The sequence below is a fragment of the Syngnathus floridae genome, chromosome 4 (genome assembly GCF_059516105.1).
Source record: "Syngnathus floridae isolate MCC-2025c chromosome 4, RoL_Sflo_1.0, whole genome shotgun sequence".
NCBI classification, from domain to species: Eukaryota; Metazoa; Chordata; class Actinopteri; order Syngnathiformes; family Syngnathidae; genus Syngnathus; species Syngnathus floridae.
Window position 1 is genome coordinate 15,440,584 of NC_142416.1, and position 26,957 is coordinate 15,467,540.

General features: G+C 39.6%; 5 protein-coding genes across 7 annotated transcripts; 2 read left to right on the plus strand and 3 right to left on the minus strand.

Annotated features, from left to right (window-relative positions):
- Nucleotides 1-61: 61 nt before the first annotated feature.
- On the minus strand, nt 62-4,181 carry LOC148399400 (recombining binding protein suppressor of hairless-like). 2 transcript variants are annotated; one of them, XM_088373284.1, is made up of 11 exons: nt 3,931-4,181; nt 3,429-3,467; nt 3,223-3,318; nt 2,992-3,157; nt 2,669-2,843; nt 2,448-2,585; nt 2,209-2,321; nt 1,599-1,739; nt 1,235-1,390; nt 1,047-1,150; nt 62-929 (listed from the first exon to the last, which is right to left on the minus strand). In XM_088373284.1, exons 1-11 carry the CDS (start codon nt 3,948-3,950, stop codon nt 578-580), a joined length of 1,500 nt encoding a protein of 499 aa, XP_088229410.1. In that variant the 5' UTR covers nt 3,951-4,181; the 3' UTR covers nt 62-577. The 2 variants fall into 2 exon arrangements, with proteins under 2 accessions (XP_088229410.1, XP_088229411.1); XM_088373285.1 differs by lacking the exon at nt 3,931-4,181 and adding an exon at nt 3,758-3,922.
- Nucleotides 4,182-4,681: 500 nt separating this feature from the next.
- On the minus strand, nt 4,682-11,190 carry hgsnat (heparan-alpha-glucosaminide N-acetyltransferase). 2 transcript variants are annotated; one of them, XM_088373282.1, is made up of 18 exons: nt 10,718-11,190; nt 9,803-9,921; nt 9,597-9,733; nt 9,060-9,175; nt 8,904-8,973; nt 8,742-8,811; nt 8,529-8,632; nt 8,272-8,348; nt 8,142-8,172; nt 7,899-8,059; nt 7,712-7,827; nt 7,514-7,635; nt 7,244-7,370; nt 7,078-7,164; nt 6,747-6,824; nt 6,373-6,443; nt 6,196-6,308; nt 4,682-6,069 (listed from the first exon to the last, which is right to left on the minus strand). In XM_088373282.1, the coding sequence occupies exons 1-18, from the start codon at nt 10,887-10,889 to the stop codon at nt 5,888-5,890; spliced, it is 1,953 nt and encodes a 650-aa protein (XP_088229408.1). In that variant the 5' UTR covers nt 10,890-11,190; the 3' UTR covers nt 4,682-5,887. The 2 variants fall into 2 exon arrangements, with proteins under 2 accessions (XP_088229408.1, XP_088229409.1); XM_088373283.1 differs by lacking the exon at nt 10,718-11,190 and adding an exon at nt 10,189-10,431.
- A 14-nt stretch (nt 11,191-11,204) lies between these two features.
- dctn6 (dynactin subunit 6) lies at nt 11,205-12,861 on the plus strand. Its single transcript, XM_088373288.1, has 7 exons — nt 11,205-11,360; nt 11,547-11,611; nt 11,707-11,812; nt 12,042-12,127; nt 12,236-12,283; nt 12,365-12,507; nt 12,585-12,861. Exons 1-7 carry the CDS (start codon nt 11,332-11,334, stop codon nt 12,669-12,671), a joined length of 564 nt encoding a protein of 187 aa, XP_088229414.1. The 5' UTR covers nt 11,205-11,331; the 3' UTR covers nt 12,672-12,861.
- Nucleotides 12,862-13,051: 190 nt separating this feature from the next.
- gtf2e2 (general transcription factor IIE, polypeptide 2, beta) lies at nt 13,052-18,504 on the minus strand. The gene is made up of 8 exons (XM_088373287.1): nt 18,277-18,504; nt 17,446-17,626; nt 14,958-15,040; nt 14,715-14,822; nt 14,411-14,593; nt 14,222-14,315; nt 13,891-14,006; nt 13,052-13,623 (listed from the first exon to the last, which is right to left on the minus strand). Exons 2-8 carry the CDS (start codon nt 17,603-17,605, stop codon nt 13,504-13,506), a joined length of 864 nt encoding a protein of 287 aa, XP_088229413.1. The 5' UTR covers nt 17,606-17,626; nt 18,277-18,504; the 3' UTR covers nt 13,052-13,503.
- On the plus strand, nt 15,419-17,196 carry smim18 (small integral membrane protein 18). The gene is made up of 2 exons (XM_088373289.1): nt 15,419-15,692; nt 16,722-17,196. Exon 2 carries the CDS (start codon nt 16,727-16,729, stop codon nt 17,054-17,056), a length of 330 nt encoding a protein of 109 aa, XP_088229415.1. The 5' UTR covers nt 15,419-15,692; nt 16,722-16,726; the 3' UTR covers nt 17,057-17,196.
- Nucleotides 18,505-26,957: the final 8,453 nt, after the last annotated feature.

Sequence of the window (26,957 nt, forward strand, 5' to 3'; positions counted from 1 at the left end):
ATGGATGATTGGTATCAGACTCTGATCGGAACACCCTCGGTTGAATTAATTGCCACAGAAATTTCAATGTAATATTATGTTTATTTTTGTTTATAATGTGCAGTGACTGCATCGTAACGAGAGGTGGTTCTAATATATTGTCCTGCTCATGTTGCTAAATAATGCGATCAAAATAACATTTAACTATAGATTCTAAATTTCTATGTGAATGGTATGTAAACTGTACCTTAGCAAAAGCTTGTAAAACATAATAGGAATACAAACAATAGTCCAATCTTTTGTACTTCTCTATACAAAAACTGGTGCAGCAACAGTTCCTTGCGCACGACAAATCACCACTTTTGTACAATGTGATTTTAGCCTTTGCAGTTTTTAAATGAACTGAAAGGCACATGCCCCTGTCTTGAGTTCCCACTGCCTCAGTGGTGTATGTAAGTCCCAAACACTCCACTAGATGGCGGTAACTAGTCATTTTTCCACAAACCGCCAAACACTTGCTCTTCAATCAAGTGTTCTTGAAGGTCCTCCTCAGAAAGTCATTGCGCGTGTTTCAAAAATAACACGCTCGACATGAGGATCATGATGACAACATGGAAACGGCTGATGACACCGACGACATGCCTGAGTCACGACTACTGTAAGCCACCTGGCCATTTGCGAGTGCGCTCAGTGAAGAGGAAGGTGAAGATGAAGAGGTCTGTGATGCTGCTGATGAAGAGGTGGTGTGCGTCCTCAATATGGCCTCGGCAACACTGCAGTGAGGTCGCGGCCCTGGTTCCGATGTGTAGGTGAAGGTGAGAGAGGTGGCGTAGATGATTCCGTCGTTGCGGACCAGCGTGACCGGGACTTGCACTGGCTGCCTCACCCAGCGCCAGCCTTCTCTGAAAGCCGAAATGTCTGGCACCACACACAGGATGCTCTCGCCGCATCTTGTAACACACACACAAACAAATGTCACACAGGTCCATCCTGAACTTTAAGATCAATGTCAGATATCATTAATTTTTTTTTCGAGTTGTGTAAATTGGTAATCACAACTCACATACCTATACATGGTATCTGCCTCCACATCTGCAAACCACACCCTTAATTTGGGGGTAAAGTTGTGCCCAGTCAACTCTAACATGGCCACATCTCCTCCACCATTTAACTGAATGACACAGCAAGAAAAAAATGGGGAAAAAAATGTTTTAAAAGCAACAAAAAGCACAAAGTCCACATTGTGTGTGTGTACCTGCAGGCTCTCCACCACAGGCACAGGAGTGACTGGAGTGGTCACGGGGCCCATGCCCTCATAGAATGTATACTCAGCCTTGTCTGTGCTGATGATGGTCCAGCAGGCGCCATCATTAATGATCTCCTTGTTTGCTTCTTTGATGCATGGTGCAGCCTAAAGCAAAAAAAGAATAATTTTACGTTTAAGAGCACACAAAATTTACTTAACCCTAGCTACCAAATTGTTAGCAATTTAAGCAAGACAGAGCTTTTTTTCACCTAATTTAGCTAGACAAAATGAACAGAACATTAGTACAGCACTCTTACATCTTAAGTGCCATAATTAGAATTAGTCCATTAAGAGCATTTCTTTAGCTGCCTACCTGATATTGAATGATTCTATCCTGTGAGAGACAGAGGTACATCCGTTCTGTGTCTTTCAGGTAGAAGGCGCACTTGTGGAGCTGTGACACCGGGTCATCTGCGTCCCACAATGCTGCTTGCTTATCCACTTTGCGTATGACCTTAGAAATGATGGGGTGAGGGGGTAAGCACATGTGAAGTAGTAGGAAGCAAGGCACATCAGAGGAACATTAGAGAAACCGCAACTCTCATTAAATAGTGTATGGCCAAACGTCATTACAGTATACCTCGTAACCTCTGATGAACTTTCGGGACACCTGTTTAATAAATTAATTCAATTAGAAATTGGAGACCCATTCGTGCTTAGATTCTCATTTCACAAGGATATTTTGGACAATGCTAGCATCTATCAACGCACAGAAGACTTTGATGCAGAAGAATGTAGATTGTTTCTTGATTTGGACATAGGAGACTGGCTGTCTATGAGTGACCTCAGACATGTTCTTATGAATGAATGGCCAGAAATGACCAGGCAGACACATTCCACAATGATTTTGACTTCCTGAAAGTTGGCTAGGTGACCTAATTCCATTGTTCATAGAGTTTATGTGAAGTGACATGCATGCATACCAATCTGGGCAGTGCCATGCCAGTAACAGAGCACACCAGTTTGACCGTCTGGCCATAATGAATGTAACCGTCTCTCACGGCAAACTCCTCTCCTTCAGATTCGTCATCGTCCACTGGACAAAATGAGAAAAAGCATCATTATGATATGTGACATCCTGACATGAAAAAAAAAGAGCATGTGGAGATAGGGAAGCGATCTCAACACAACTTGACAATTCAAAGTGTACAGTAGGACTCACAGAGGTGGATGTAGAAAGCCCCCCACTGCAAGGAACTAGCGTGAAAGTTTCCACCCTCCACATGAAGATATCTGGTGCTGACTGTTTGTGATCGCAGACGGTTAAATAAAGCTACCTTTGTTCCCGACGCAATGCACACTGTGAAACACAAAGGCAAATAGGTCCTTCATCAAATTCATTCCAAAAATATCATACGTATGGTGTTTTATGTCTATACTCACAGTCTGCATTTTTCAATGACTGCTTCTTCTTTGAAGGCTTGGAGATGACTTTGATTCTCTTGCTGAGGAAGACTCCAATAGTCGCGCTATTGGCATATAGCATCTTCACTGACAGCATGAAGTGTTTCCTTTTGTCTGAATCACTGATGTACAAGGTCTTAGCAGCGCAAAAGTTCTGTTCCAGGGAACGGAAGGAGCAAGTAGAAGTGAAACACAACATGAAGTTTGTTTTGGTTCCACTTCCCTCTAAAAGTACACCCATTAGCTACATAACGATGAACCAGTACTTTATATTGCATTCATATTTTCAACAGTGTTCTCACCTTGCCCTCCAAGTTGAGCTGTTGCATCTCCACTTCACTGTTACCAATGCCGATGAAGGCGCAGGGCTGAGCCTCCTGTTCTGTGCAGCCCTCCTTCTGCATCTTCTCAAGCTTCTTCTTCCAGCCGCTGCCCAGCAAATAGACGCACGGTGGAGGGCAGAAAAACCTGAAAACGCCCAACATTGCTCAGATAAAACACATTTTTTTCTGTGAAACCACAAATGCACACACCTTTTCTCATTTCCGTACGACTTTTGTGCCACTTTCGCATGCAGAATCAGGACTGTTTGATCGTCCTTTTCCTTTAAGTACTGTCTCATAGCCTCCCTGCAAAAAGACCACATTAACATATGTACACTCAAACAGCTCATTATTATGGAGCTTCGTCCTACATCACACACAATAACACTAGTTGTGTGTGTGCGTGTGTTGTTTACCTCGTTAAACGTTGAGGTTGACACACATCACCAAACTTCCTGCAAAATAAAAGAACGCAGGGAGAATGTTGGCAGGGTAATTATAATGCACGTAAAAATACATTCATGAAAACATGCACATTTGCAAATGTATTATGAGGCGAAGCATTGAGTCGGGATGAATGGCAAAAGTTGCATAAATTACTTAAAGCTAATGTTAATAAGTAAACTGTTGTTTTTCCACGAAGCGAATCTCAATATTTAGTCATTCATGCACAATCTAAGTTATGTCTCGCAGTAGCAAAAGAAGCAAGCAAACATTCCAAGCGGATTGACAGAAACTAGCTCACATAGTTTGACAGTGTGTATCCATTTGCGGCAGGTCCAAAAGCAAATGTACTGCCACCGGAACTTTGTTTGAACACGTCTCTGGGTCACAAAACCTCCTCAAACGTACGCCAAACAAAAGGTGCAGCACCGATAATAAGGAAGCAAACATTTACACAACATTATCCCCACTTACCCGGTAACAACGGGCGCCATTTTCCCCAAAACGCCCCCCTCCCTCCCCGAACAATCGCGAGACCCCTCCTGAGGGCACCCCACACCGAGCCCACTATCACCATACCACCAGGGCCAAAAGAACCAGACTAGAAGCAGAAGGAGGAGTTTGGTCCAAATTCGGCGAAAGCGGGAGGGCACCAAAAGGGTGAGAAAGTGTGGGAGGCAGGAGCCACGACGAGGCGCCCAAACAACAGGCGTGGGAAAGTTGTAAAGTCGCGCGTGAACAGGAAAATTCTCACAATAGACACCCATTGGAGTGAGTCGTGTTATCGCGAGATCAACAAAAAAAACTCACACATCTGTTTTTTTCCTCTCAAGGACGTTACAGTCTACATTCCCACGCTGTGTTGAGCAATGAAGCAAGTATGGAGACGTGTTGTAACGCTGTACGACGGGTAAATGTCACATCGGCTCATTGGCCACTACAGCAGAAACATCTATGCAAGATAAATTAAGATTTCTGCTTGTAAGTCTCGGAATTGGTGCAAAGAAAACAGTGTATAGTTTGCACAGATTGCAAAGGACACAAATGAGGTGTAAGAATAGTCAAGAGTACTTTTCATGCATAAAGTGGGATTGACAAATTGTATAATAAAATTGCACAACTGTCAGATGTGAATATCGTCATGCACTCAAATGGGAAGCCCAATCCAAATGGGTTATTTTCTTAACTATTTAAAACAAAATACTGTGCATTTGTTCATCAATAATGGGATCTGAAACTCTTTATTTACATTACATTTTGTCATTTAAAAATAAAAGTAAACATGTTCCACAAAAACTGACCAGCATCCTTTATGCGAATTGACAGTTGGTAGATATAATAAATCAAACATATCCAAAGGAAACAGATTTATGCAAAAAATACATATTAACACTTGTTACATACCAAAGTAATGATGTAAGGAACTGCAGGTTTACCTTCTCTTTATTATATAAATACAGATGTACGTTATAAGCACACATACATTGCAAACATGCAACCATTTTTGAAGCCCACATTTAAACATATTCAACTTGTACTGCTCATATAAAACTATTGCAATGTATTAACAGGAAAAGTATAGGTAACAAAACAAAACCAGACAGTAATTGGAATTTTGTATGACCAAGCAATATTGAGGAAGGTGCCACACTGAATCAAGTCTTAACTACATACTGGCAAATCCATCCAGCAAAAGATCATCAAGGCAAAATAAAGTGAATCACTTCAAGAGAACGATTTTTTTATGTGTAACCGAAAAGCCACTGAGAAAGTCAGGCAGCACAAAAGTTCCTTTACTTTGTTGTAACTGTTTTTGGATACCTGAGCCAAAAAAGGCACACTCTTGCATACTTCTATAAAACACAAAACATCAACAAAAAAGGTGATCTTGTAATAAAAAATTTACTTTTTGGCAATATGTAGGTATTTATCGCATGCAGAGATCTGAAATAGCACTTGGTTCATTACCATGTGATCAAATGTTTTCAGCTTTACATGGAAGCAAAATATCAAAAGTGAGGGTTAATGTTTGGTAAGGATATCAAGGTCCAAGTGGCCTACAAAGAGCAAGGACAGCTACATGTGATTCCTTTCATACTTGTGAGCTGTGCAAAATGAGGAATTAAAAATTAGTTCTTAGTGTTGAGAAGAAGAAAAAAAGGATTAACTCTAACGTTATCATATTCTCAACATGTCTATTTTGGTCCCACTTCTTCCTGAGTCACAAGATATCCAGCACAAGTCAGCTGCTAGGAAAGCTATGTGAAAAGTCATTCAGTGCAGTCATACATTACGTATGTGAGCAAAATAGCAAAAACATTAAGATCGTGAAAACAGAACAGTCATAGAGATCTTGAAATCCAGCCCAAATGTGATTTAAAGTCCCTTACCTTCCATTTTCTGAGCATTTTAGAAGAATCCACCAAACCTTTTAGATTTTCCAGAATATCTTTTTCCTGTACAGCACGTAGGAGATGAGAACCCAACAAGAAACTGCCACCAGGTTCTGGGTGAGGTGCTCAACATGGGACTGAGTGTTGACCATGCGCCAGCGGAAGGGGAAGTAGTCCTCAAATACCTCATGGCCCACATACACAAGGATGGAGTTCATGCCTGGTTTTTAATCAAATAAAAAAAAAAATGCAAATTCGCCTCAATGAGTATATTCAGATGTTTGTATTTTATGGATCGCTGAAGTCCACCTAAATGGAATCTGAAGAAGCTATTTGCAGTGCTCACCTGGGTAAAAGAATGGAGCTCCAGACCACCACTTTTTCACATCGACAGTGTAGTAGATCAGAACAAGCAGTACGAAGGCAAAGCAGGCGAGTGTTGTCACATAGGACAGAGACCTAGAAATAAAAGGTATATATAAGTATTTTGGCAAAAATCTTGACTGTAGAACGTCATAATTACCATAAATTCTTATTGACAGGAATGAAGCCATGGTTTGTGGAACACTTGGTGAGAACAGCTGATATGACGCCCTGTGTTTTACACAAAAAATATTTTATTAGATTGTCCTATTGGTATCCCATCACAGCTGTTTAAAAAAAAAAAAAAAAAATGTGATATAAATCTTCCAAGCATAAAATAAGTTTGAACTGTACAAGCTAGGATGATATAATACACAAATGTGACCTTCCCGACAGATCAATACGGCTCCCTGACACAGTGGTATTGATTTAGCAATATGCGTTGCAGTAGTGCAATATTTACCAAATCCTTGGCTCTCATATTACTATGCAGGTGTAAAAAAACTAAAGTACTTGTTGATAAAGTGTACTCACCAAAAAGAAACCCCAAATGAGAAATCTTGATATAATACTTGAATGAAGATCTCTGTAGTGTAAGATTATCTTTCCTGCCTGAGAAAGTTGAATGGACAATGGTTAAAACCTTTTGCAGTAGTTCCTCTTTTGTTAGTTCCTCTTCGCTAAGAAAGAAAAGCCCACCAGCGGTCACTGAAATAATTCGGTTACAGTATTTTCTTTGTTTGCGTCTGTAGCTGTAATTATTACGCATTCCACTTTTGTCAGTGACCAATGTGGGTGTTTCGTTCTTTAACGGCGGTCTCACAATAAGTGTCCAAGACGAACATTTGGAGACTGAAAGATTTACCTGTAACCCCAAAAAAGCAATAACGATGGAGTTGATGCTGCCAAGAACCCCCTCGGGATCATACGGCATGTGAGTTGCATAAATGACCTTCAGTAGAAAACAAAGTTTGTAATAACAATATTTCATGTGTCCATGGAATACTCAGTTGCATTTGTCCTTCACTAACCCTCGCTGAGGGCGTCTGGTAGATGTGGTTTTCTCCAAGAAGCCAGCGGTCAACAAACCCAGCTGCTCCGCCAGTACAATTTGCATACATGCCCATGTCTCCAATCCCACCTGGACCAAGATAGCCACTGTTGCAAAAGAGAGGAAGCAGGAGAGTCAAATTCACAACAATATGAAAGCAGTTGTGAATATAAAACCGACTTTTCAGGTTGTACAGGTTCTGGGTTGAACTGGTGACAAACGAACCAGGTAAAAAATATTTTTAACTCACGTTGGGCAGCCAGGTACAGGAAGCAGAAAAGTGAGGCAGAGCCAAATGATCTCTAGGAGGAGTACAAAGATCCAGGCTGGCCAGTAGAGCAATACATCAATACAAGAAGACCACCATCCATCCTGGGAAAAAAAGACAAAGCCATATATTTCTCCACATACATCTTAATGCACAACTTTATAGCTGTAATTGTCTAACCGTTGATAGGACGTCAAGATGAGCCCTTGCCACCAACAGATCCAGGCAGGCTACAACAAAGTACGACCAGGCCAGGCGCTGCAGCACACCAGGGATCCGCAGGTTGTCCCACGACACTGCGATGTGGAGTAAAATTATATCAAGAACAGAAGAGAACCCAGGTGAATAGCAAAAAGCTCATACTCACAAAAACCCTGGCAGTAGTTGGGATTGATAACCAGGACGCCAATAAGGAAAAGCTGGAGGCTCCTCCACATTACTTTCTTCAGCAGTGACGTGCGGCTGAAGCCTGAGCGCAGCATGGAATTGATTGAAAGTGCGATGGATGTTCCCATAATAAAAACAAACCTGAAAAGAGAAGTGAGCTCTAGAAATCATGACAACCGTAAATAAGAACAGTAGAAAACGGACATGACAATGGATCATTTACCAAGGAAAGACCAGATCTGCAACAGTTAGGCCTGGAATGATACAAAGAGCAAACAATCCCTTTTATAAATAAGAAAAAATAGTTAAAGATCTGTTGTGATGAAAGACAACGAACGGAACAACATCCTCACCGTTCCAGCTCTCATGTTTGAAGAACCAATATCGTCCTCCTCCATAGTTCACAAATACCATAATAGTCAAGGAGATCCTGTCAAGTAATCAACATGACAGCAGGACTCAATAATTTAGTTACAATCTAACTCTGGTTTTAAAAAAAGAAAAGAAATATATACTCCTTTTCCAAGCACTTTCCAAGACTGGACACAAAACCAAACAAGTCCACTGACAAAGTCATCAAGAGGGTTCCATGAAACAAAAGAAGCCTTACCCTCTGAATGTGTCTAAAGATCGCAGCCTCTTGCCGGGATTGGATGAGGGCGGAAGGATGTTGTCGGTTATTGGCGTCACTATCCTTCCAGGGGAGCCCAGCTCCTGGAGAGACACATAAGCAGAGCATCCATTATATTTCAGTACACTTTGCAAACAGCCAACGTGCTTGTGAAAACAAAAATAATACCCACGTGCGTGAATAAATACTCACAGAGTTGATCAGCCTCTCTGTCTCCATGGTGCCACCAATTCTGAAGAGGACACCCCTTACAAAATCATGTCTGTTAACAAGATAAATATTTGGTTACAAAGTCTAACACAGAGTCAAAATGATTTAAATTAGAACATCATTTCAAATCGTGTCATGACTTACGCAAATATTGCTCTTCCCAAAACATACAATAATCCCAGTCCGGCAAAGACAAGGAATGCTACCAAAATGGCTGCATGGATTGAATTGAAAAACAGAGATTAAGATTGCAGCAACATGTAAAATGACACTTCAATATATTTTGTGTGATGGACTTACGTATGTAACTATTTACTGGCACTGTGTTAGTCACTATGGAGCAGTTGACCGCAGTGTTATTTATATTTTTGACCCATAACGAGTAGTTGCCCGCCTCCCCAAAATGGAATGGAACTCTGCAGATGAAAGATAAAAAAAATTGATTATCACATAATGCAGCGATAACAGAAATAATTGATTGGCGACTATTCTTAAGAAAAACGCTTATCAAGGACTAAAAAAAATGAAAAGACTTTAACCAGCAAGAAAGCATAACAAATGCTAAACTCAAAGATCTACTCTGGAACAATGCAAAAAAACAAGTAAACAGATTTGGAGTGGAATAATAGACTAAAATATGTAGCAATGAAACTGGTTCAAAAAAATCCAGATATCCTGTTTTGCAAAACAATCTGGACCCGCTTCACTTAATCAGGTCTAGTTTCAACATTGGTACTTACAATATTCTTTTTTTTTTTTTTATACGTATATTCCTCATTTTCCCCCATTGTATTTACTGTTCCACTATAATCAAACATTGTGGTTTCTTCAACTTACGAGCAGACGTCCAGGTTGAAAGAGGTGCTGTTGACTTGGAGTGTAATTCCATGCTGTGTGCTCACGATGAATTTTCCCGAGGTTGGCTGACCTGGATTTATGACAGCAGGAATCACCCCAAGATGTTGATAAAGACACTAACACACACAAAAAGCAAGATTTAAAAAAAAAAAAAATGCACAAAATAAGACAATTATGACATTTACCTGATAGCACCACTGTGACACCCAGGACACCTCCACATCGGTATCCAGTTCATTGATGACTGTCAAAAATGCTTCATCCATTTTTAGGTTTGGGTGGTGTTTTGATTGAAATAATCCAGCTGTACACAGAACCACAAGCAGATGACATCCACTTTGCGTCTGTGTTTGTGTCTACTAAGCATGCAATGATTAAGTTCCTTCTTTTTCCTTTGCATCTGACCGCACCCACACACGTTTTGCAGCAACAAGGATATTAAATCAATCACATCTGATTGGAATCACATTAAAACGTGCAGAATCAATTGTAAAAAATCTGAGAGAAAGCCTCGTTTGATGTCATGGCTAAAACGGATTAGAAACTAAACTAGAAACGCACTGCATCTTACCTCATAAAAATAATTTCCTGTCAGCATTATTATATTAATATAACCAATGAGACGGTTGTGGAATTTGATGTGGGGGAAAAATGAGCATACAGAGAGATCCATCCATCCATTATCCATACCGCTTTGCCCTTGACACGGTTGATGTTAATGCCTTCAAGAAGCATGTGAGCTAGTGGGCTGGCTTTGTGACGGCTGTACAATCACATGCTCATTTAATCCGATAAATACCCCCAAGAGGGAATTTTGAAAATCTGAAAGCCAAATTATAAGATTTGCGTGGATGCAGGATTGGCTGGACGCTCATTTTTGGTGCCAGTTTAAAATTGGTTTCAAATGAAGATGTGATCACACTGGTTTTAACTAAACGCATTATATTTAGTAACTACAGAGGACTCAAATGAATAAAATTATCTCACAAGAAGGGAAAGGGGATGTTCAATACACGTGGAAGGTGCAGTGATTTAGCTGTTAGCTTGAGAGCTAACCTAGGAAAATCGTAACGCGAGTTTACTTTGCGGCATATACTTACAGGTAGGCAGTTCAGCTTTCAGCGATGAAACACAAATGGCGATTAGCAAGACAATAATTGAATAATATATCGAGCTATATTTCTTAGATTTTGCCATCTCGCTCTCTTGCGCCTTTCCAATCGCGGTGACTGATGTTGCATCAATGTTTTTGTTTATGTTCCCTTTTACCATGGCAGACAGATTTCACTTCCGACTTGATCCTGTTTTTTGGCATTAGTGGAAGCGAGAAGGGTCAAAGTACATTGGCAACGCCAACAAACTTTCATTATGATTGTATATTGACGCACATTAGTTTTGGTAAATTATTCATTATGACAACACTGTTGGTAGGTAGTCAAGAAAACACTGACATCGTATTGCTTTTGTGACCACGTTATGTTCATATATAAATGTAGTTATCCGTTTAAGTAATTTCAAACAAATATGAAGACTGGAGTTTGCGTTTGAAAATAACAATACAAGAGGCGTGATCGGGATCTGTTTCATGCCTCGACCCAAAAGAATTTGCGCATGCCCCTTAACTTCAACGGTAAGGACGTCAAGTCGATTATCGAGCACTGTTTTACAGTCGAGTATCGAGCAAGGCGACTCCCTTCTGATTCCATCTATTACAATGGCAGATAAACAAAACGCTCAGAAAAGGTAATATGAACACGCATCTCTAAAAGACGATCGGATTGCTTTTATAGTGCTCTGGACTGACCAAATGATAAATTCCTAGCATTGTTGACGTGAAGTGAACGCTGTGCTGGGCGGCTACTAGCTTAATAGCAGTGCTAAAATATTAGCCAAATTGACAGGATCTGCAATGTGTTCATTTTTTTTCAGTGTCAAGATTGCAGCAGGAGCTGTGGTGTGTGTTGAAAGTGAAATTAAGGGGGATGTCACTATAGGTAGGATGCCTCGCTTTCAATAGCTTACAAGCACAACTTCACGGTTGTCAACAATGTAGCATCTGCACTGTATCTTTTATTTTGCTTACACTCAGGCCCAAGGACAGTGGTCCACCCAAAAGCACGAATTATTGCAGAAGCAGGACCCATCGTGATTGGAGAAGGCAACCTGATCGAGGAACAAGCTGTCATTATTAACAGGTAACACTGGATGTCAGTGACAACTGATGTCAAAAATTGTGTTTACAATCACTTTTTATCTACTCAATACAGATCATCTACCCAAAAGTTTTTTTTTTTTAATGTCTCCATTGCATGCATTGTTTTCTTCCAGGACTTTTGATAGCAAACGTCAAAAATGAATTATCGTGAAGTGTTTGGCTGCAATGTTGCATGGACTAAAATGTTATGTGTGTTTCTATTATAATAGTTACCCAGAAAACATCACACCAGATGTTGAAGTGGAACCAAAGACGATGACCATTGGTATCAACAATGTATTTGAAGTTGGCTGCTGTATCCTTTTATATGCTATCATTACCTCGCTGATTTTTTTTTTTTTTTACATTTATGTAGTTTTTGACCTGTCCAAATAGTCCACATTTGCCTCAACTGATTCCTCAGTGTCACAAGCCCTTAAAATTGGAGACAACAATGTAATAGAATCAAAAGGTGAGTTTTACTTCCACCGATTGCAATTTGCAGAATTGTTTTCATTCCAGTTTGCAGTAATTACTCTACTATGTTGTATAGCTGATGTAGGTAGGAACGTCATCCTAACTAGTGGCTGCATCATCGGGGCCTTCTGCCAGGTGAACACCTGTGAGGTCATACCCGAGAACACGGTCATTTATGGTTCTGGATGTATGAGGCGGGTGCAGACTGAGAGACCACAGGTAAGTGGTGGTAAATTGTTAAAACAACAGAAAAAATCATCCTTCTGCATAAATATTTCTTCTCTATTGTGTTACAGCCTCAAACACTTCAGCTCGATTTCTTAATGAAGATTTTGCCCAACTACCATCACTTGAAGAAAACCATAAAAGTCAGCCATAGTTAAGCAATCATAGTTCAAGTTGGAATTGTGAATAGCAAAATACGAAGTAGCTCAAGATAAGTCAATGTAAAAAACAACAACTTTATTTTCATCAGTACTTTTTCCTCACTGGTATTTTCTAACCACAACACCTTTATGCTACTGCGCTAACTAATATGATCTGATAAATTAAATATGCTCAATTTTGCACTCATGTTTTGTATTTCATTAGAGTAGTTTTCATTATGACTACCAGATCTTTGCTTTTGTTGATAACTGTCTTCTACTCACCATTAGCATGGAAGGTTTGCTGATGTAGTATCATCTTGCATATTTATTCTACAAAAATAAAAATGCAAAATTACAAGAAATTTCGAAAACTTTAGAAAGACATGTCGAAGGAGTTTGTTTGACAGTATTTTTATTAAAAGCAGGATGGAATGGCCCTGCAAAGTAAAACACTTGAAATATCAACTGATGACATCTCTGTGACGTGCAACGCAATCTTTCTTCTGCACTTTTTATGAAAAGGCTGCGTGACTTATCAGAAGAGAAATTGAACTTAAGAAGCATTTCTGAAAATATCTTCTTCCGTATACTGTACACACTTTTGTGTTTAAGTGTCATTAAGAAAAAAAAACTATTTACACACATTTCAGCCTGGTTCTGTTTGTAAAGTGGCGTTAGCCCCTTCAATGATGGTTTTCTCTGAAAGGATCTTAGGTATTTGATATCCTGTCCTCAAACGTCTTTTTGGCTCAATTTCTAAAATGGATACCACAAAGTAGTCACTATTCACAAGGAGCAAAATCAGATAATACAGTATTTAAGCCGTCCATCTTCCAAGTGTTTAATTTCACTTTTTAACCGGCACACCATCTGCATAGTCCTCCAGTACCCCTGCCAAATGGTTGTTGTGGGTCTTGAAGTGTCTCTTTCGCTGACCAGCTTGCTTCTTCCTCTTTTGAACTGGTAACTGCGGGAAACAACAAAACAGTGAGGGCGGGTTTGGCAGTGATGTTTGCGGTTCATTCATTTCCACTGAAATATGAGAGGCGATCAAGCTTGAGTAGAGAGGAGCTTTCGAGGCAGATGGACTCAAAGGAATTCATCTTTCTGAGCTTCAAGCTGATTCGATTGTGGCTCCTCGAAAAATGTGTCCAACGATTTTGCGTACAAAACTTAAGATTGACCTCCTAGCTATTTGTAACTCAAATTGATTCAAAACCAGTTGGATACTGACCACTTTCTTTGGCCCCGATTCCTGCATGGAGGTGATGCCTTGCTTTTTCAAATACTCTTCAATCTTCTCTTCATCCATGGAATCCACTGGAACACTTCTCCATAGTTTCTGAAATTCTACCATCAAACAGAAAACAATATTTTAGCCAAATTAATCAAATACCTTACATTGATTAACATGAACACTGAAAATGGATTGAAATGTTCATTATAGGTTCATATTTACAGTATAATTGATAGGTGGGGGCAAATGAGAGAAAACTACATTGAAAAGACTTCTGTTGGTTTTACAAAATGCCTAAATAAACAGAAAAAGATGAGTGGACACTGACCTTCATCCATCAGAAATTGACAGTGTTTATCATTGTAGAATAAAATCTTCTTCTTATCTGGTCTTGTCACAAATGTGATCTGATCCCCCAAAGCCTGAAAACGATTATTTGAGAATAGTAGTATGTTAATGATGCAATTTGCTGTTAGAGGGACTGATCAAAACAAGAGGAATGTTTGATTGGAGTTACCTTGATGGCCTTAGCAGAGTTTGGCAGCCCCTCCTCCACTTCATCTAGCAGTACTCCTCCCAAGCCCAGCTGATCATGTTTGTCCAGCAGCCTCAATAAAGCTTTTTTGTCCTTTAAATTGTACTTGGGCTTGAAGCCATATGTGCCATCCCGGACCTCAATTTTTGGATTACTGACCAATGCCTGCAATGAGGAGAGAATGCACAGCATTCAAAATTCAGCAGGAACAGTATTTTCATTTGTAGAAATCAGCAAAGAACGCAGTGTTAAATGAGAATATTTTGGAGAATTGGTGTATACACACCTCAGTCATAAGCCACTGCTTTTGTTTTAGGCTGATGTCAAGAAGTTTGGTCTCATCCAGAATTTCCTCTAAAGTCAGGAAGTGTGTGTCGCCATTCTGATGTCTTGTCTGTGGAACCAGAACATATCAGGGTGCAGTTGAATGATGAATATAGTTAAGTAGATCCATATTGCATATGTGTGTGTTTTTGTGTAATCAATCATACATTAATTGGAACGTCAGTCTGTCGTGTGTAAACCTTACCTTCATGTAATTGACTATCTTTGCAAGACAACCAAACTTGTAACCGGAGCTGGTCTTAATGTTGAAACCGCCATTACTAGACTCTGGAAAGGAATTAGAGAAGAAAATTAGATGAGATTAATCAAAACACCATACAGTATTAACAACCAGAATCTAAAAAGTAACAGTAGTGACAACAATTAAGACAAAAATGACAAAATAGGAATAACTATTTGACGGCAACCAGTCGTCAAAACAAATTTGCTTTCTGAAGAACAAACACAGATTCATATAATAATGTATTGTGTGTGTTAAGTTACTTGAGAAGCTGTACAGCATGCAAAACAAATCACCCTAACCCTCGTCCCATTATATGCCAGGGGTCCAATGAGAAAACACAGTCCATGGAGACTGCAGAGACGTCCCAATCAGAGCAGAGAGCTGCACCGAATCATGAATGATTAACAGAGTGGGAGGGAGCAACGACGACTGCTGAGCTTCTCTGTGGGCAGCCCGCTGGAATTGTGACAGGCCGAGTAACAAATGGATCGAAGATGGAGCCGGGGGGAGAGGGCCAATGACTGAGAGGAGACTTTCTCAGCCATGAGGCTCTGCGAGGAGTGGCGGTCGATGCTGCACGCGAACGCGTTGGAGGAGTGAACGCAAAGAGAGGGAGGGAGCGGAGGACATAGGTGGGGCGGCAAAAGGAAGCGAGAGCATCTATTGACTTGCGTCCTCGCAAGACCTCATTATCAGGTGGGTTTCCTCTATTTCTTGTTTTTTTTTAAGATGAACACAAGGAATGCAGGCTGTGCTCAGACGATGCAACAGAAGAGGTTTCCTGATGCATCTTTAAATATCCAGAGTAATTTTCTAGTACATAATGTACGAGCAAAGATGGATGCAAACATACATTTAGGCCAAGATGGAACATGCATGCTATAAAATAAACATGAATCCATTTGGTTACGCTTCGCTAGCATTAACGAGCACTCGTGTGGAAACTGAAACCCTCGCTGACAAATCAACAACAGACCGCTGAGTGTGTGTCTAGAGAGCTGGTCCTATAGGAGGACTGGGGTGGGGCTCACTTAGGGTTGGTAGATGCACTGTCTTGGTAATGTTGTATTTTATAGGTTTCCCTGGCTAAAGTACATACTATTTTCAGATAATACTATTTTGTCAGCTGATATAGTTTTGGGATCTAAATAGCAATCTCAGACATACATCCTACTCTCAGATACTATTTTGACAGCCGATATAGTTTTGGGATCAAAATAGCGATCTCAGGCAAGAAAATTTCATGATTGTCAAAGCTGTGTGTTTTTTTTTAATATATATATATATTTTTTTTTTAAGCATAATCTATCCCTTTTGAATTGGCTAAAATAACAAATGGCCTGTTGCTAATGCAAGGGATGACTAAAATATTCTGACCCCGAGGCCAGGGAATTCTCTTCCTCTGTTTCTGCAGCTTGTAGTTTTCTAACAGACGACCCTTTATTTGAATAAATGTATTATTTCTGCAGAATTGTTGACCCCCTTTTTACAGATTGTGAGTGGATGATTTTCAGTCCAAAAATACCACCACATGGCGTGCTTCTCCGACACCACTCTTGTTATTTGTGATGTCTAAGCTTTTTCCTCATGGCAGAGTATACTCGTTTACATGAACATACTGGCACTGTTGATTCAATCTCAACTAGGTTGATCTCTAATCCACATCCATCCAAGGAAATTTAGTGAGTACGGTAATAACTTTGAATTTATTTTATTTCCAACCAGGAACCATGTTCAACATCACAACAGCAAACACCACTATTGATCATCCAGAAACCGTTCCTCTCTCCCAAGTCTCCCCCCACGATGGCTGGAACGTGGCCTGCTTTGTTATCATACTGCTGTTCATTTTAACCGTGCTATCCCTGGCGACCTTGGCCGTGCTCTATGAGTTCCTGGACTGTGGCTGCTTTGCCAAAGAAAGAACGCAACACCAAAACCAGCACGAGCACGAGCAGCAACAACAACTACAGGAACAACAGGAGGTGGAGTCGGGCAACTGCAGCAACGTGACGACCAGCGTCTGCAATGAACCAGAACCGCTCACAGAGGTGGTATAGAAGCGGCACGGAATTGGCGGACTGAGCAGAAAAACAGAGCTAACAACTTAAGGAACAGTCAAAAAAAAGTTAAGAAGATCCTGAAGTCAAGATGAATTAAATGGGACAATAAAAAGATAAAGGAAAATATTCACTGAAAAGGTTGTCTCAATTTCTTACGCACACACAATCCTGAAATGCCTATATTCAGCGTATCGATAGTTTAAAAAAAAAATAATTGTTTGGCACCTTTCCATGGATTTTTCTTTGAGATACAAACAGATATTTTTTGACAAATGCATTGTGTAAATGGTCAATGCAACAAATATACTTTCTCTCAGACTCTTGGACGACAGGCATGTGCTAACTTAATTCAAATAGTTATCGGACAGATCGGAAGTATCACTCACCAGCAATCTGTTTAGAACCTGATGAGCCTTCCTTTTCTGTTTTGGGCTTCTTCTTCTTGTGTGATCCAGAGTCTGATGCAGCTGGTCTCTTCTCTACTACCGGTGTGGACAAAGCTCTCTTCTTGAACAGCTCCCTGTCCCTCAGTAGAGCAGGATCCATTCTGAACAACTGTCCAAATACCTGAAAGGAACAAAGTGAAATGCATTCATATTGTTCATACATACATATTTTCACATGAACGAACCAAGTTTGTTAAAAAATAGCTTACTACTGGGACAATGATTTGGAAATGCTACAATTGTAGAGATTAATAGTACTATTAATCTTACAAACGTGTATGAAACTAGTGAGGAATGCTGCACAGCATATTAATCAATAAAATCCATACTACTTAAAAGATCATATAAAACGCTGAGCATCAAAACATTTAATACCATGAAATGCTGTTGGGTAATCACATTGACACTGGAGTAGTTACTTTGGAACAGGAGTGCGTGCAAACATCATCGTAAACATAAAATAAACAAAGACAATGAAATAATATTATGCAAATTAAGTTAACCCAAAGTTTAAATACATATATGCATACTACTGCAATATTTGAGCTAAGTTAACAAGCAGTACGTTTGCAAGCTGAGGTTTGTTGACATTAGCTTGTTTGAATGTAGCTGCTGATGCGTGTTAAATTTAGCGATCGTCGTGTCATTCAAACCATTTTTAAAAGGCGTCTGTTTTATGAACGATTAGCAAATAATCAGGTATCAAGGCATCAAGTAAGCAAAGGATAATGGCTTATCAGTATTGTTCAGCTAGCAGAATAGTGTCCTTACCAGACAGACACTACTACTGTTGCTCTCCGGGGTTTAGTCCAGGAGGACGACCGTAAAAGTCGTCCTGTTGAACTTAAACAGCAATTTGTTACGGCACCTTTCGTCCCCAATGAAACGTTTGTTCGATTTTACGCAATAACTTCATAAACGTGATCAATTATGTGCGTTTACAGCGCTTCCGTCTCGCTTGCCCTACTTCTTCTTCTGGTGCGGTTGAAATGTAACGGGTTCACAACTTTTGTCGCATTAGCGCCTCTTACTGGCTGTGGATGTGTACTGCTGTGCCAATGTGTGCAATGTTTATGTATTGATTTGATTTATTTTGTTTCCACTCGCTTTCATGCACCAACAAATTTCACTGTGCATGAAAACACAACATTTGACTATAGATGTGAATTTTAAATAGAATTTTTGTACAGTACAGTACATTTAAAGTGGATACATAAAGCTAATAATACATTTCCGTGGGTCCGCTTTTCAGTTTTCCACAAAGTTGACTGTTTATCTCAATAATAAAGTACAAATTAACAGTAAAGAAAAGCAAAAAAAAAAAGAAAAAAAAACACTGAGAGATGAAAATGATTTTCCATTTTAGCCAAGAGAAGGCACGGCAGTTTTATTTATAGCAAATTTCATACACAAGTCAACTCAATTAGTTTCACACAAACAACATCTAAAGGCACGACAGATAACGCCATTCAAAATCAAAGCAGAGAAAACAAAAAAATAGCACATGAAATTACAAGAACATTCTTTGACACATTTAAATAGGAAACAGGCTTGATCTTCAAGTTAAAATGGTTTGAATTTGGCTTTAATATTGGTGCTTCACCAGCCATGAACCTCAATGTACGCCACTGAATAACATCCATGTTTCACATCACTGAATAACAAAATTCTATCTTTTCTATTCATCTTTTTTGTATCACCTATCCAGTTGTACCTAATGTTTTTGCAAGTGACTGCAGCACTGCAATATATCAGCACTTAGACCACCGATGTGACAAAAAGGCCATCATTTCCCTAAGGATTTATATGCAAGTGCCTGTATTGCATCTTTATCCATGACACTGACTATAATCCTTTCTACACGTTGATCAATAAATATGTCGCCACCTTGCATAATAGCGTGCACTGACACCGAGAGCCAACAAGCCATAACTTCCACTCTCCAGACTGAGTGCATCAGTGCAGCAAGATGGAGCTGCAAGTTTGCTGACTGCCAAATGTGCTGCTGGGTAATGAGGTGGGCGAACAGGTGAGACGAGGCCACCGACTATCCAAGTCAGTAAAAGCAAATAGAGAGCTGAGCATGTTTAAGCAGCAGAAAATGAAATATGAGCCAAAGAGTGCAGTGGAAAGAGTGAGAAAAGAGTCTTAAAAAGGAATTTGGAATTGTGCAGTTGCAGAATGAAAATTTCCATGGATGTTTTTTGTTTTTATTTTTTATTTTTTAAAAGAAGAATGTTTAAAAGTATAGCAATGTAAGGCACAGGTGTTGATGTGATTATTGTAAGGAATTAATTTGCAACTAAACTTAATCTGATTTCTACTATTTTATGTCCAGTCCTTGAAAAACAAGTTCCAATGAGAAGAGCTAGACAAGCCTCCATATGTTGCACCAACTTTCACACAATCTTGTAGATCAGAGACCTAATTAGCATCTCCAGAATTCCAAATTGATGTTATTGGACAGGTCAGGCTAAGAAGTGAGTGCACAAGAATGATTAAGTCTATGCAGCCTATTTCGGGCCTAATTCATAATAAATGAAACGCTGTTAAGTCACTGCATGGATGACATGCAGAAATGAGGGAGATCATTTAGACATCAGAGAAACCAAAGACTTGTGAAGTGGCAAATATTAATTATTCTGCATTGGATAGCTGATCCTCATTATTTCTATTGCAGTCACTTTTGGGCCACATAAAACTTGAGCATGTCAAGATACAAGCGCTGCCAATTACAGCGATGAGGTAACCAAAGCAGAGAGTGAATTCAATTCATTTTTTTTATGTCAGCGTGTACTCTTTATTCACCCGTGGTGGTTGAGCGTTCACTTTGTGTTTCAAGGCTCCAATTTGCCATAGGGCCATTTCTGAGCAGCCTGTGCACATTCAAGCACATTATGTATTGACGAGGAAATGAATGAGGGCGGAAGGTAGCTTGTGTGAACTAAAGGTAGCGATAATAGGAAATACCTAGAAAGTTCCATTCATCACTTTTCTATAGGCTACTCTTGTCCTAGTGTTGTGTGCTAACTGGAGCCTCCACCCATTAGTGATCGGAGTAAGCTAAAGTCCATTATTGCTACGTTTTGTTCTGGTCCTCAGCCAATGACAAGAAACAACCATTTACACACATGCTCGTCTACTGAATGGACATTGTACTTTTTTCTATGTTGGTAGAAACTGGATTAAATAAGGGGAAAAAAAACATTCAAGAAAAATTCACACAAGAAGTTTTGAACATTTGATTAACACCCTGAACCTTAGAACTGTGAGACAGACGCGTTAGAGTGAGAGAATTGAGGTCGTAAAATTTAAGACAACCAGAGGCATCTCTGAGGATTTGGGGACACAAAAAATATCACCTTTTTAATGCTGCAAATTGAAAATACCAGTTTGCAGAATCGCCGTCGCTTTTCTTCCACTTATGGCGCCTTTGCACTCAACGAATGAAATTCTGCATGAAGAGGAAGCGTGAAGTAACAACTTTCAATAATGTGTGTGTGTGTTACCTGTCAGCACCTCACTGACAGGACAATATCACAAGTGAATTTTGGAAGGGAAATCAACTGGTTTGCAAATAAGGACAAAAATGGATGATTGCCTACAAATACTCAATAATCCATCCATCCATCCATCCATCCATCCATCCATCCATCCATCCATCCATCCATCCATCCATCCATCCATCCATCCATCCATCCATCCATCCATCCATCCATCCATCCATCCATCCATCCATCCATCCATCCATCCATCCATCCATCCATCCATCCATCCATCCATCCATCCATCCATCCATCCATCCATCCATCCATCCATCCAGTATGATGCTTACCATTTAACATGTTTCAGTGCATTTCAGTTTGTTTTCTCCGAACACAGCTCCATCCCCAGCCACCATTATCTCAGCTGTTTAGTTTAATTCCCTTCTCAAAAAGGCTTTTAGGTTACATTACTGATGTAAAAAGATTTGAAATGATTGATTTTGGTCTCCTTTTCTTCTCAGCACAATAAAATGTCATTTGAACATGGGTGTGTAGGCTTTTTATGCAAGCTGTATACAAATAATGAGCCTGGTGCCGATATCTTATTAATGAATATATCTCACAAGCCGTGAGCTGTAATAGTCTCCCTTGGAACCGGGCTGCAGAGACTGATGAGATGGAGCTGGCTCAGAGTCAGCGTTTTAATTCATGCCAAATATATCCAATGGGTAATACATGGGCCCTTGGAATCTATGCAGGCCGTGGAGGTTTATCCAAAACAAACTTGGAAAAGTGCTCATTATGGACTTCACTTAGGGCATGAGGTCAATGTAATTTTACAACAGGGAATGGTCCGCACACCCCTATTGACTGGATTTTCAGACTATTTTGCACTACTGTATTTTGTTTACCCTCAACCGGAAACGAGGAGGTCATTATAGATTCCTCTACCAAATGAATACAGAATACAAACTCGAGTGGATGCAGATAGATAGATAGAAAGAAAGAAAGAAAGAAAGAAAGAAAGAAAGAAAGAAAGAAAGAAAGAAAGAAAGAAAGAAAGAAAGAAAGGGGATAACGCGGTATTGATATTTGCTGGTAACTCATTAAACAAACATTGCATTGCTCTTTCCTGCTAACCAGTGCAGTCTAACATCCAAACTCATCTCTATACAAGTACATTGCATAAAATGCTTCTTGTTTTGAGTCTTATTGGTTTTATTTTAGTTCTGGGGAAAATGTAACCCATTCCTATTCTCTTGCACATGCATATTGTTGAGTGTACTGCAATTTCAATGTCCATTGGGTGGCAGTAGCACAGCATTACAATCAGCTGCAGCAAAGCAAGTGAGTCACACAGGTCGCTGAGGAGCAGCAGCCACTCAGACAGACGGACAGAGGCGTTTTTTTAAAAAAAAAAAAAAAAAACCACACAGGCCAACCTGCTCAACTGGCCCAGGTCTCAGAGCAGCAACTCCTCTGCTAACCTTCCTGGGTAAAAGCATTGCCTGTCTGCAGCAGAGTATCATCCCAGTTTCATTCGCTCAATAAGAGTAAAACGGATCACAACAAGAGACATGTTTTATGGAGGAGGCGTAAAAGGCCTGATGTGCTATCATAATCCAAAGGTGGCGAGCTCTGGCTAAATTGGACAATTTAGAAGTGGGGAAGTGACGCCTCTTGTGGATTCCAGGGCAAGCTGTGAGGTGGTTGGTGAGGCATCGTTATGTAAGACAGCATAGGCACTATGTGCAGTGCTGGGAGTGTTTCATTGCACAGACACCTTTTCACAAGTATTCTCCACATTCTTTGAAGCAGACAGAGTATCCGAGGAGGTTTGAATTTGAAAAATGACAAACAAAATGATTATGGTGTTTATGGGACGGCTTGGATCGTTGCCCAACCTGAAGGTTGTTGGCTCAATCCTGACCCTGTGGCCATGTTAGTGTCCTTACAGTAGGCACATTTGGACAGCATTGAAATATTTTGAGTATCTTGAAGGTAAAAAATTGGGATACAAGTGCAAGCACAGATATGAAGTGGAAAAAATGGTCTTCTTGAACATAAAGCCAGAATAAAAGTAGAGATGTGTGAGCAAATTTTGTGGGAAATCAACAACTTCCAGAGGCTAAATTAGTATTTATTTCTTTAATTCTTTATTTATTCATTCATTCATTCATTCTTCCAATGCACTCAACCACAGACAGCAAAAATCCTTCATGATAAATTGGAGCACTTAAAAACGGAAATACATGTTTTAACGATCTGGCAGCTGGAGTTTTGCTCAATAGAATTACTTGGATTTGTTTTGTTGGATCAAGGGTTCCTTTTGCTAATTGCTATTACTAATTGGCTACTATTGCTAGAACACAATAAGACCTAAAATACTCCATTGTTGTATCATGCCCGCAAGGTGTTTCAAAAGTTAAATTTATGTCAGATCTTATAAAATGTACTACAAAAAAGCACATTTAATTCCTTATTTCCCTAATTTCATTTGTAGCCTTCATCAGCAGTTACCAAGGCTTTTTGTCATTTGCATGCGCTGTATGCAATGTGTACAAGTGTTAAGTGTTAAATGTGTACGTGTCTCCATGTGCTGTGTCACTATCGAACTGCTCAGTGAAATGTTTCTGGAGTGTCCAAACCCTATGGGTGCCATTTAATCCTGGTTCCTGATGTTAATCTCAGTATTGAGGTTTTGTATGGGGGGGGTTGTCATGCTGACACCTGATGGTGCAGAGGTCAAAACCGGGTGAGTGTGTGCACGCATTTGTGTGTGCATGTGTGTGTGTGTGCATGTGATGTTTCCCTTGCCCTTTCGAAATGTCACAGATGGGCCAACTCCTGAGGAGTGGGGCCATATTGTGGGCCAATACAGGGTGCGTGTGCGCATGTGTGCGTGACGTTAATCTGCAACATTAAACACTTCAAACACATCGACACAGTGATGTGGAGTGTGTATTCATCTGTGTGGCTGAGCACTTATGGCCAGTGTTTCTTCTCTGCATTCTATTCCCGATTCTATCAGTGCATCTTTAATAGGGAGAGTGCAGAGTGCAGTTCATGAAAGTTACATTTTCTTTTGAAAGGCAACAACAGAAATGATGCACAATGCTGTATTTCACCCTTAAGAATTATGTTTTAAATAAGGTTGCCGGTAATAATAATAATTTTTATTATACATTAAAAATATCATATTATTTTTGTTTTATTTCTGTTAAAATTATGATTGTTAACAGTTGAAAGCACAAACAAATCTTTATATTGCTTGAGAAGTAAATCATCATAATTTATTCTTAATTTCTATTTCTTGTAATAGTTCATTATCAACTTGAACATTTTTAAACAAATGTTCAATACGCCGATACAAGGCTTAAGAAATATTCAGAAATCCATATTTTATGATTAAAATCTATTCCTTGCCCATGTGAATAATACTGTATGTGTGAAAAACAAAAGAAAAAAAAATCAAGGCGCCGCATCCAGCCTCGGTTTTTCCGCCTACAGTCTGTCACCAGTTGGGCCTTTCTTATTCACCTAAATGAGATCCAAATCCTCAATTTTCGCTTCAGAATTGTTGACCATCATTGCCAAATGAAACAGAAAACAGCATGTGTCAAGCATTGCTTCATGATACTAATATTTATTTGTTTTTTATTTTCCATGGGAGATTTTCAGCAACAAATCTATTTTTTCTGCCAGCTGAGACAGAAGAAAACATAAAACAATGCACAACAGCAAACAAGCCATGCTTGATGTATTCTTTCTCGGCTATCTCCTCTCTCGCTCTATTTCCCTCACTGCTCTCTGAGCCTGATTTTTTTTTGACAAGTTATTATTTGAGTTACAAACACTGATGATTATGCTGTCCAAACACACAGGTAGCCTATAATAAAATATTGATTATGCCGCCAAAATATGTTTTTCTCAAAAATTCATCCACATACTACACGATAAACAGCACTTTTCGATAATGGCCACGTAGAAAATAAGGATTTTTGTACTTTTGAAATGCAGCAATAAAAAGTAGCATATTTACAGCCAACACCGCAGGAGGTGGGGAGACCACAGACGCTAGGGTGGGAGGTTTGCGCAAATAAAGGAGAAAAGAACGAGAGAGGTTTCGGAATTGGTTTCTATGACAACGATAACTCAACGGGTTGCCTTACTCATGACCAGAACCTCTACTAATGGTGTTTGAAATCACAGGAACGCGGCAAAAATATTGTCATTATTAGAGCAACAAAACTCCCACTACTGTTGCACATATGTCAAATTACTGTACTGGGAGTGCAAATATGCAAAGTAAACTAAAACGGGTTGCATTGTTAAAAAAAAACTCAAGGGGATAATAGATCTGTTTCAACTGTAGCTATAAGTGTCGCGTTCCAGTTATCACTATCATCCCTAATTAGGATATATTATGATAATAAAACATTGGCAATGCTAACTTAGAAAGCTTGAATTTAGAAGTTGTAATGAACTACAAATGTTTTAATGATTATTTCATTGAGAATCACAATCCCTCGTTTTATTCATTAATTTTGCTAAAGCAGCTTCAATTTTCATTATCCAATACAAGTAGCATGCCACCGATGAATCGGACGCTGAAAATCTCCAAAGCCAAAGTGATGTCGTGTTATGAAAATCCATCCATCCGTCCGTCCGTCCGTCCATCTAGCCATCCAAACTAGAGATAAAGCCCCATTAACCAAGAAAAACGACATTTGTGAATAATTTCACATATAAGTCGTTCCTGAGGATAAGTCGCACCCCCACCCAAACTATGAATCAAAAGCGACTTATATTCGGAAAATTACGGTAATCATTTGTATAAAGCGAGCACTTGGCAAAAGTATTTCCTTCCTTTTCTAACTTTCTAACTCCAACATCTGCTTCTTGATTTTATTTTATTTGCAGTCAATAGGCTCAATATACTGACAGTTCTCAACAATGTTAGATAAATCTCCCACACACTTTAGTTGCATCACTAACAATAAGAGAGAGGTTGGCCTTGCTTTATCAATCTGTTCAAATACGTTGCAAAAAGTACTTGTATTGTTCTGAGTCAATTCAAAATCATTTATTCCTCTGCTGAGGTTGGATCATTTTAGCTTTGACCAGCTGGGCTGTGTGGTAGCAGATGTCATGGGAACTTGGAGGGTCACTTTGTGTTTGTGTGCTTCATTTATTCAGGGATTCCCCTGATATTAGTTGGCAGCCGTTACTTTCTCAACCTCTTTCATAATCCTCTTCTATTCTCATAAGTGATTCCCAGACCAAAATGGAAAACCATTTGAATAATGAGCTTCTTTCTGGCACAATATTTCACTTTCTATCCCATTCATCTGTTCCAATAATAAGGCAACCTTTTGTTTGGGTTTGGGCAATATGGTGAATTAAAGCCCATCCCCAAAGGACATAATAAAGTTATTCCGTCTCTATCTGCCTGTTTGCATTTATGATTCAATATGAAATATTTAGGGTGCAGTATCACCATTTTTAAAATCAATATTTTCAAGACTATAGCTTGAATACAATATAACTTGAGAACAGAAAAGAATAAATCACATCAGTTAAAGACTCTAAAGTGAATACTGTTTCTGAATATATTTCTGGTGATAACTTCTGTGATGTTTTGCTCCGTTGAGGGCGTGAACACAGCTGGCGTGATTCGGAGCAAATCGCAGCAGCTGCTCTTATTCCATTTCCAGTAAGTACGCCACACTGATAGTCCTTCACGTAGCGGAAGACGACGTTGTTTTCCTCTAGTCCACTAAGTATATTTATAAAGAACTGCAGGCAAACCTCCACCAGCAAACCTCCTTGGACGGATGATCTGAAGTTGGCCAGGGTGAGCAGAGCTTCGTCAAGTGAGCACTCAGGAGGCCGCTTTCACTCGGCTCATATGTGAACATGTGAAGCTAACGCATCAACAACTCCTTCACTGCTGCGTCACCCTTA